Source organism: Lotus japonicus, chromosome 1, assembly GCF_012489685.1.
Source record: "Lotus japonicus ecotype B-129 chromosome 1, LjGifu_v1.2".
Classification (NCBI taxonomy): Eukaryota; Viridiplantae; Streptophyta; class Magnoliopsida; order Fabales; family Fabaceae; genus Lotus; species Lotus japonicus.
Genome location: NC_080041.1, coordinates 98,378,225 through 98,389,210, shown reverse-complemented (window position 1 = coordinate 98,389,210; position 10,986 = coordinate 98,378,225). Strand labels below are relative to the sequence as shown.

At 36.6% G+C, this 10,986-nt stretch overlaps 1 protein-coding gene across 3 annotated transcripts; it reads left to right on the top strand.

Annotated features, from left to right (window-relative positions):
• Window positions 1–299: 299 nt before the first annotated feature.
• LOC130728240 (acetyl-coenzyme A carboxylase carboxyl transferase subunit alpha, chloroplastic-like) lies at window positions 300–7,630 on the top strand. Of its 3 annotated transcripts, none has more exons than XM_057579628.1 (13): window positions 300–479; window positions 1,529–1,608; window positions 1,843–2,265; window positions 2,477–2,551; window positions 3,471–3,578; window positions 3,663–3,823; window positions 3,913–4,027; window positions 4,125–4,279; window positions 4,715–4,766; window positions 4,852–4,920; window positions 5,154–5,231; window positions 5,903–6,508; window positions 6,859–7,630. In XM_057579628.1, the coding sequence occupies exons 3-13, from the start codon at window positions 1,891–1,893 to the stop codon at window positions 7,288–7,290; spliced, it is 2,226 nt and encodes a 741-aa protein (XP_057435611.1). In that variant the 5' UTR covers window positions 300–479; window positions 1,529–1,608; window positions 1,843–1,890; the 3' UTR covers window positions 7,291–7,630. The 3 variants fall into 3 exon arrangements, with proteins under 3 accessions (XP_057435611.1, XP_057435612.1, XP_057435610.1); XM_057579629.1 differs by having other exon boundaries at window positions 1,529–1,623; XM_057579627.1 differs by having other exon boundaries at window positions 1,529–1,628.
• The last annotated feature ends 3,356 nt before the right edge of the window (window positions 7,631–10,986 follow it).

Below are 10,986 nucleotides of genomic sequence, written 5' to 3'. Positions count from 1 at the left end.
TTATTCATAAAAAAAGAAAAAAAAAAGAGTTAGAAAAAAAAAAGATAAAATTGGGATAGAAATAAGAAGAATACTGCTCGTGAGTTTTCTTTTCCAAAATAAAAGTTGACAATTAAGAAGAATAACACACGTGTATGATAAGGTTAAGACCAGAGTGGAAAATGGGACCCGTCTTAGGTGAAGAGTTATCCTAATTTCTGAGGACGTGTCTCTCCTTGAAAGTTGGCTTTGGTGAAAACCACACTCCACAAGAATAGCACGTGTAACACACCCTCCAATCACAAGCTCCTGTTCCTCCTACCGTCCAACTAAGTTGGAAACAGCATCCAAACCCATGGACACACAAGACAGTGTTCATTTTTGCCATTTTTATCATCCTCACACAATTCAGCACTGATCATAATTCAAAAGCTGTTGTTCCTGGTGAGACATTTGTTCTTGAAGCTCTCAAACTAAGAAGCATTCAGATTTTTTCCAAGGTATGTAAACTCACACACACATTGGTTTTGCTTTGGGGGATGGGGGTGTATAAAGGAATAAAGGTTGTGGAATCATTTTCATATGCATAGGTACAAATATGTAGATATGCTGTATATAAAGGTCACTCTTGAAGCTCATTATGGCTTAACGTGTTTGGATCAGCTTCTTTTTTTTCAGAATCAATTCTAACACCCATAAGCTACTCACAGAAGTTTCTCCCCGAATTGATTGTGACTCTAGAATTAATTGTAGAAGAATTTCCAAACATGCACTAGTTATAAGTAACACTTACACATCCTTCATTTTTCTTGCTTGGTTGCTGCGAAAGATGGGGGCCTAGGGCTAGGGGATGTATACAAGAAGGAAATTTAATAATTTATGGAATGGTGCGCTACTTCAAATGTGTATAGATAGATAGACAGGTAAAAGATTCAAAGATATGCTGCTCAGCTGCTATAAATTAAACTGGCAGCTTTAATTTATGCAGGAATATAGAGCCTTAATTTATTATTCATTTTGTTCTTTAGAATGTGTGTAAATGTGGAAATTGATGAACCGGTTTTACTTTTCAACTTTGCTACTTTTCCATGGTCTTGAAAATTCCTGATTGCTTAACTGAATTATATTTAACAAGTTGTATTGTTTTGGACTCTCTGATTTTAGTGGCAGCTGTGGGAAACTTTTGTCTTTTAAGTATATAATTTTTGGCATCAAATTCCAACTAGTAGTTTGATTTAGGCAAAGAAACTATTTAGGGCAATACCTGATCTGGTTGGCTTGGTTGCTCAGTTTCTTTCAGCCGGCTTGTATAACAAGGTTTCTGTCTCCTTCTAATGTTATCAAAATTGTGAAAAATCCTAATGCACTCATCTGCAAGGCAATTACTAATAGCTATTTAAGATACAGAGGAAGAAAGGAAAAAGGAGATGAAAAATAAATGTAGTATCTCAAAGATGTGTGCTATGCTTAGTTTGGTGCATACTACCATGTTGTGTTTTAGTTTTTTTTTTCCTTGACTTGATATATTCTACCTTTTTTCCTTATCCAGTAATCAACAAGAAGAGGGATCCTAATTCCTAAGTGAAATCTTGTCCTCATTTAGCAACCTTCTTTTCTGCCCATTGAATGGTACCAGACTACCCAGTGAAGTATATTTATCAGAATTCATCTTATCTTTTTTGTTCTTCTTTTATGTGTGTGTTTGGATACCAGTTAGTGCAATATAAACAGACATTCATTTCAATCTATAAAAAGAATTCCGCTCACTTTTTTCCGCGAAGTGAGTGCTGATGTATGTTTGCCCTGATCCAACGAGTATCTAAACATAGCCATGTTGTTGACATTATGTGAGTTTGAGTGCAGGAATAAGGCAGCTTGTGGACAATTAAACAAGAGTTTGAGCTACTGAAGATGAAAACCATATCACTCATAAGTGGAAATTATATGTGTGGAAAAGGACTTGAAGATTGTACCAATGAACTGATACATCCATGTTTTGGAAATAAATACCTTACTAATTATTTTCTTGGAAGTTCATCAAAAAGGACAATGTTTGTTTGGCCAAAGTATTTAAGAAGTTCAAGAAATACAAAAGAGCAAAGGTTTCATGTCGCTGCAAAGATTAGAAAGAAGCACGATTATCCATGGCCTGATAACATTGATCCAAATATCACTAGCGGATATCTGAGTTACTTGTCTCACTTTAAGCCTCTGGCTGAGAAACCAAAAGTTGTAACACTTGACTTTGAGAAGCCACTAGTTGATCTGGAAAAAAAGATTATAGAGGTACATTGATTTTTTTTGTGTGAGGACCAAGCAGTCAAGAACGAGATGTAGTTTTTTACAATGCCAATTTAGAACTCATTTTCAGCTAAGCAACATAATTTGAAGAATTTTGATTGTGGCCCCATTTTTAATTAGAGGGCTGACGAGAGTTTTGACAAGAAACTCAACCTCCTTCCTTCTCATGTTGTTTTGTTTAATATGTTTCTTGCAGATACGCAGAATGGCAGATGACACAGGCTTAGATTTCAGTAATCAAATTGGTTCTCTGGAGAGCAAATATCAACAGGTAATTGAAAATAGAACCAATTTCTATTATATTATTAGATAATTCTGTTAGGTTATTTAAGTTATCTTTCCTTATATTATATATTGGATTTGATTACTCATTCTTAAACCTCATGAAGTCAGTGTCACACAATCATTTTTATGTGATGTCATATGTTTAAACTTTTCATATTACAAAATGAAAACTTAGTAGTTGGAAAAAGAATTTAAAGGTTTCAATTAAATAAAATGAGAAAGAATTTGGACACATTTGGCATTAGGATCTTATCCAGGTCCATGGAACAACATCAAGAGGAACTCGCTGGTCCTGTCACAATCCAATTGATTCTAACACTCCCTTATTGTTATTGCTCCTATTCCCTTGTGTTCGTTACTGTGTTGCTCCAGGGATTGCTTTCTTCTTTTCTTTTTGTTCTTGCTTTTTGGTGCTTTCTCTTAGTCGTTAGTTTTAGTTTATGTTGTTATTGTTCTCTTTGGCTACGATGAGTAGTTTGTACTTTTCAAACTTCTTTTTGATTTATATTATCTTCTCTTTTCGAAAAAAAATTTGTTAATACTTATTAATCTGTGTCCTGATAAATCTATAAGCAATATGATCCATTAAATTCAAGAGAATGATGGTATCTTTTATTAGAGAAACTTATTTAAAGCACAGTGAAGATAGAAGTATCGAAGATTTTGTTAACTGCAATATTACCCCGTTCAGATGCAGAGACCAAAGGTCACTTATTAGAGCTTATTCAGTGCTTTTTCAAGCATATAAGCTCAATAAGGGCTCTTTAGTCCGTATGCAAACAGTCTCTATACGGGACAACTATTGTTTACACTTCAGAGGTACAAATATCAATCTTAATGACAGTAATACTCCAGCATAACTTTCACATTGTCATAACTTCAAATTTCTTCCTTTTTGTGTCCAGGCTCTGAAAGATCTATACTCACACTTAACCCCAATTCAACGTCTGATGATTGCGCGACATCCAAACAGGCCAACAGTTCTTGATCATATACTTAATATCACAGACAAGGTATTTGTTACACTTTTACCACATTTCCAACTAATTGTAGACAGTTTCTCAATTCCTTTCTTTGTTCATTTTGGAATCTTTTAGTGGATAGAGCTACATGGAGATCGAGCTGGTTATGATGATCCAGCAATTGTGACAGGTATAGGGAGTATGGATGGAAAAAGTTACATGTTTATTGGCCATCAGAAAGGTAGAAACACAAAGGAAAACATTGCTCGCAACTTTGCAATGCCAACTCCTCATGGGTATGCTTCATGGTTTCGCATTTTGGGCCTAATATTATTATTCTGTAACAGTTAGGAATCTTGATGAAAGGTATTTTATTTTCAAACAGCTATCGAAAAGCTTTGCGCATGATGAAATATGCTGATCACCATAAATTCCCCATCATCACATTTGTTGACACTCCTGGTGCCTATGCTGATATGAAGTCAGAGGAACTTGGTCAAGTGTGTGCACATTCTATTTTTGTTCTTTTGGTTGACCTTGCATTATGCTAGTTGGATACTTGGATTATTATATTGGTTAATCAATCTGATTCTGCAGGGTGAAGCAATAGCCCATAATTTGAGGACCATGTTTGGTCTCAAGGTACCTATTGTAACAGTTGTAACTGGGGAAGGTGGTTCAGGTGGTGCACTTGCCATTGCATGTCCTAATAAGATGTTTATGCTGGAGAATTCTGCCTTTTATGTTGCAAGGTAATTAATCAATTAAATCTAATGCCTTTCCCAGTTACAGTTCCATATGTGCAGTTTTTACATTTGCCTAATTACAACGTGGCACGTGGGCTGAAAAGAGAAAGTTGAGGAAGTTATCACATTAATTAAATATTAAGATAGTAGCTAGATGAGTTTTTTATTGGACAGCAGCACAAACAAGACCTAAAAAACTGTACCTAAGTTTTGTTCTTAAGTATGATGTCTTTCCTTTTAAAAATTGTGTATGCTAAAAAATTATTCTACTAATAAATGATCACTGAAGAAAGTTTCTGATTATCCAATTCTTTCAAGTTATAGAATATAGATCATCTTAACGCACAACCTATCATAAATTACTTAGATGCTACTTCATTTTCACCTTTGACTGATTTTCCTGTTAAAGAATTAATTTATCATGTTCCTCGTGCTAACCAGCCCTGAAGCTTGTGCTGCAATATTGTGGAAATCTTCCAAAGCTGCTCCAAAGGTTATAAATTACTATATCAATTTTTATGGGTACCCAGAATATCTTCTCAGCTATTTTTGTATTGATTAAACTTAAACTTGTGTAGGCAGCTGAGAAGCTAAGAATAACAGCACAAGAACATTACAGACTTGGAATTGCTGATGGAATTATTCCTGTAAGAACATGGTGTGAATTGTTTCAATACTTTGTTCTCTTCCTGTGGAGTTTCAATATTTGTTTCTGTTCCAATATAATTAAAAAAATTAAAGAAAGAAAAGCATCAAGTTCTTCTAGATCTCTTCTGGTGTGGATTGCTAGTTTTGAGAACTCTGCCTGCATTTAGTTGTCTCAACATTTTGGTGCTTTTAAACAGTTTATGTTGATGTTACTTCTATGATCTACATGTAGGAGCCAGTAGGTGGTGCACATGCTGATCCTACATGGACTTCTCAGCAAATTAAGCTTGCAATCACGCAGGCCATGGAGGTAAACTATTAACATGTTTGGATCAACTTCTTTTTTCTCAGAATCAGTTTTGAAACCCAGAAGCTACTCACATAAGCTTCTCCCTCGAATTGATTCTGGCTTCAAAATCAATTGTAGAAGAATTTTCAAACATCCACTATATGCATCAAACTACTAGTACTATTTTAGTAAGTTTGCATTCAGAGGATATGGTATAGGACATAAAAAGATGTAGGAGTTGAGAAAATAATGGGACCCTATGAAATAACATCAGAGAGCAGAGAGATAAAGGATAAAAATAAGGCTCTTTTGCACACATGAATGAAGCAGAAGCCTATAGAATTCAGACATGAGCAAATCCACTTTATGGCAACTAAAGAAACCATCTTCTCCTATACCTATCAGTGTGAGAGTGTGTTATAAGTGTATTGTGGATTAGGATCCTCTCATGTCACGTGACAATGTTAAGTGAAACATTGAGTCTTTCCCTTCAAAAACATTCAAAAGGTATCTTCTATTTAACATATATGAAGACAGATAGGCACAAAATTTCAACATAAGGAAACATGAGGAAGTTTCCACGTAAGAGGATCCTGATCCGTGTGTTGTTATAAGTTATATTGTAGTGTGTTTGCTTTCTTTGTTAGTTCCCTAGTTATCTATAATTCACAAGACACTGGAATTTACAACAGGAGCTGACAAAAATGGATGAAGAAGAGTTGCTACATCACAGACACCTCAAGTTCAGGTCAATTGGAGGCTTCCAAGAAGGCAAACCAGTGGAACCGGAAAGGAAACGTAGAATGAAGCCATCTGAAGTCAACTCATCAAACATCACTGATGTTGAGTCAGAGCTCCAAGGCCTGAAGAAGATAATTTTAGAAGCAAAGGGACCATCTGATCCCATCTCAAAGGAACCAATTCAAAAGCTTGTAAATGAAGTAGATCAAGAGATCACCAAAGCACTCATTTCAATGGGGTTGACAGAGAAAGTTCAGTCTGTGATGAAGGAATTATCATCTAAAGCCTCAAATGACTCCCCAAATCAACAACCCCTTGATGGAAACTTAAAGGAGAAGGTGGACAAAATAATGCAGGAAATAAAGAGCAAGATGTCACAGCCAGGTGCCTATCTAGGATTGAAACAGAAGCTTCAGAAGCTTGACACTGTCAACAGGCTCATGGAGGTGAAATCCCAACAAGAAAAACTAAGACAAGAGCTCAATCAGAAACTTTCAGATGATACAAAAGCAAAGATAGCAACCCTAATGCAAGCTCAGGAACAGGGAAGGACCCAGGTAGGGGCAAAATGGGGCAGTCGCCTCCCTAAGAGAAAAAATTTCCTTAATAGAATAGTATTTAAATGTTCTTGCCTAGTGTTGTTATTGATGGATGGGGGACTATGGCGGAGAGCCACAAACCCGCTATATTTGACAAATAACGCGGATTATGGTGGGATATTCATATTAGCCATGGCAGAGAGCCAAAACCCCACCATTAGATTCCGCCTTGGCCGATATTTGATAACATTGTTCTTGCCTCCTTAAAAAATTTATACCGCCTCTTCCAGCTAGTAACAGCTAATTTTGTTTAATGTGTTAAATTTCCGCCTCGCTTAACTATTTTTTCTGGTTCTGTCCCTGATCAGGAAATGATCTCAAATGGGGAATCAACAGACAAGGAATTGGAAGAGAAAGCAGTGGAAGTCTACAAAGAGCTAGAAGGGGTTTTCCAATCAGCTAACTTGGAGGTTGTTGGAGTCAGGAATAGAAGTGTGGATGGTCCACTTCCACCAGAGATTGAACAGAAAATAGCAGACTTGAACAATGAGATCATTAGTGAAATTGATAGAGTGGTGAATGCAGAAGGTCTTAAGGGCCAAATCAAGAAGTTGGAGAGTGAGATAGCTCAAGGATCAAAGGATGTGGAAAAGATGGAAGCTGGCATTAAAGAGAGGATTCTTGCTGCATTGGATGTTACAGCACTGAATGAGAAAATTGAGAGACTGAGGGAGGAGGTGAAGTCCTCATCCAAGGGAGTTTCTGGAAACAAGATTGGCATGGAAAATGGTAGATGGTGAAGCTGAAGCACGAAATGAGTCTTGATAAATGCATTATTATTTACTGACCATTGTTGTTTCTGTTTAATCATGAAATTTAACAGGTTGGAAATAAACACTTAGCCTCAACCAAAAGGGAAAAAGGGTGTGTGCTGCTTATCTTATTTAAAGGCTATATTCAGTGTGCTGATACCTTGTCATGTCAATATCCTCATTTGACATGATAGTGGCATTAAGTGTGTATTTGGTTAGCTTATTTTGTGATAAGAACTTTTGATCAAAAGTTTATAAGGAATGTTTTTATTAGAAAATTAAAATAATCATTACCAAACATGTTGAGAACTGATTGAAGTTTTATGTCCCCATATGTCACATTATTTTCGCCATGTAAATTTGCAATTATCTCATCCATGTCTGTTTGAATTAACATAACAAGATCTTATTAGTCCGACAAAAAAATTGAGACAGAAAAAGGAGACATTATTTCAATAGAGAAGATATTGATCACTTGCATTGATCAATGATCTTGTGGGGATCTCTGACTCGGCTTTGTTGTGGCCTTTTCCTTTCCCTTCAACAAAATATTATTAAAAAGGAAAAGATAGTATAAAAAAATTGGACTCATGGCTTAATAGTGTGTGTTTAGATATCAATTGATTGTAATATTAATGAACTTTTACTCCAATTCACAAGAAGTGTTTGATTCACTTTTTATGTTGAAGTAAGTAATAATGTTCGTCGGTAGTGGTATTAACATATATCTAAACATGTCCTAAAACTGAAAAAATAGGCTTAATTGCACTTTTGGTCCTCCACTTATCACTTTTGTGCGGAATACATCCCTAAACTAAAAAAATAGCATTATGAGTCCCCCACTTATTAAAACGACACTAATATTTGTCCATCCTCTCTATTCTGTCAAATTTTTGATGCCATTAGCCTACGTGGCATTTTGTAATACTTTTTTATTCACAAAATTAAGTAAGAAATTAAAACTCATGAACTTTGCATTATCTTCAAACTCAACAAACGCAAGCATCACAATTTCCCCAAACCTCATCAACACAACCCTTGGCTTCTTCATTTCCAGAAATTATTTGGAACAAATTCATTTCCAGAACTTTTATCTTCTTCACAAACCCAAACCTGAAATTTATTTCACCCTCTTTTTCCTCTCCCACATCCAGACCTGAAATTTCACAAACTCATCAACTCAAATCAAAATCCCTAACCCTGAAACCATATTCTTGGATGTAACTCTACATCTCTCTGTCCTTCATCATCCCTAACTTGAACTTTGTTCTTCATTTTCTGATTTTCTGGGTTTCTGATTTTGTTTTCTAGGCAAAAACTGGTGGGGCTTATGAGAGAAAGGGAGGTCGACGCCGATAAGAGAGAATGGAGATCGTCGGCGGCGAGAAGTAAAGGGAGGAAGAGAATCCTGGCTGGTGTGGTAAAGACGGCGGCGAGCAGCAAAGGAAAGAAAGAGAACCTGGTTGCAGAGTCGTTCACGGAGGCAAGGGCACGTGAAGGGAGGGGGAAAAAGAACCTGGTTATGGAGGCGTTCGCGGTGGCAAGGAACGGTGACCGCAGCCGTGAAGGGCGTAGACGGAGGAGGCCGTCTTGAAGGGCGATGGTGAGCCCATGGTAGCGGTGTGGTCGCATGAATTTGGAGGTAAGAGGCTGAAACGATGACTCACGCCGGCTCCGGTTGGGGTGGATCTCGGGTGGTGGCTGGGTTGGTTCTGGAATGGTTTTGCAGATGATGAAGATGGTGATAAATATGATGATGAAAATGGATATGAGGAAGATGAAGATGTAGTTTTTTTTTTTTTGAAATCAAAGATGAAGATGTAGTTAATTTGAAGTATTGTTTTTTTAATTAATTATGCCAATTAAAAAATGCCACATAGGCAAAAAAACATTATTTTTTGACAGAAAACGGTAGTTTTGACAGAATAGAGAAGGAGGGACCAATATCAATGACGTTTCAATTAGTAGGGGACTTGAAATGCTATTGTTTTAGTTTAGGGACGTATTCCGCACAAAAGTGATAAGTGGGGGACCAAAAGTGCAATTAAGCCGAAAAAATATTATGGATGTGATTTTAGAGAATGCATGTAATGATCATAACCCGACCATTGTCAAAGGACCCTCCCAACCTATATTTAATTTGTTTGGTAGTAATAATAGAAGAATATCACGTCAAATATCTCAACTAGATCTCTCATCTCCAAGCTATTATATATCACTAGAAGAGACCCCTAAGTCAAAGTTGTACCATGCTTCTTTGAACCTATTGTGTTCAGCTAAATGTTATGATTAAGTGCATGTTAAGAAAGGCCTTAAAAACATTAAAATTACTGTGATTTTGACCTTACCAAGTTTTCGCGCTCCAAAAAGTAGCATTGCTTATATCAAATAATTGTTTATTCGTATCTTCGTATCATGCGGATGAGGGAGAGAGAAAGAGAAATTATGAGGTTGTTAAACAAATTCAGAATAGGAAGGAATATCCGTCAAAATAAAAAGAATAGGAAGGAATAGATACCAAGCACAATCACATCTAAAGCGGAACAAATAATAACTAAACTAATATATTAAAACAAAACAAAAAAATAAGTGTTAGAGTCCTACATTGGCCGGAGAAGTGGTCAATCAAGTTCTTATGAAGTGTAGAGAACCCTCAACTCTTGATCTAATTTTTGTGGTTGAGTTAGGTCTCCCTAATTCTAATATGGTATCATAGTCTATCCTATACCATATTTGGGCTACCCGTTGATGTTCGTTCCACGCTCGAGATGTCTAACCTTGAGCGTGATGAGGTGTGTTAGAGTCTCACATTAGCTAGAGATGTGGCCAATCAAGTTCTTATAAAGGGTAGAGCGATATTCAACTCTTGAGCTAGTTTTTGTGGTTGAGTTAGACCTCCCTAATTCTAATAATAAGTTAAAAACTATGGGTATTCATCTATTTGGATTGGCGCGATGAACCTTGAGTTGACGCACATCGGCCTAACAATAACTTCTTAGTAATAGGGGGTTCTGGTTCATTCCATTTCATCCAATGAATCTTCATCTCCTCACTTTTACTGCCCCACTAGAATCTACTAATATACTCTCAATGCGGTTGCATAGCTCTACTGGTAAGGAGAAGCATCCTAAGATATAAGTGAAAATTGTCTGAGCCATAGATTTAATTAATTAAAATCTCCATAGCAGCTAAAGACATAAATTTCTATGTCCATCCCTTGTGTTTTTTCCACACTCTCTCCCGAACAAATCCGAAAACTTGGTGCCTTGATCTTCCCACAAAGTTTGGCAACCTAAGATACTTGGATTGACTCTTAAAAGAGATCAGAGATTTCTGGAGCCTGCTTAGCAATTATGACACCATAGATCACTTAAATTTAGGCATGCCTTATAAAGACATAAAACTAATTTGAAAGTGTATTTATAATAATTTGGAGAGAGTTCTGGACCTTGGATTTCTCAGCTTGGGTGAATTCCATGCTCGCAGTAGGCACGCAACTCGATTCTTAGTTGGCTTGTGGAGCATGTAGAAGTGACAGTGCAACATGGTGTTGGATCCTAATCCCTGGTCTCTCGAAAGTGCTTGGCTGAAGTCGTGCTAAGACCATGATGATTTTACCAGAATTCTAGAGCCTGACCTGATTCATAATGATAATGATCTGTTAATTGCTCGGTGGCGCCCTCC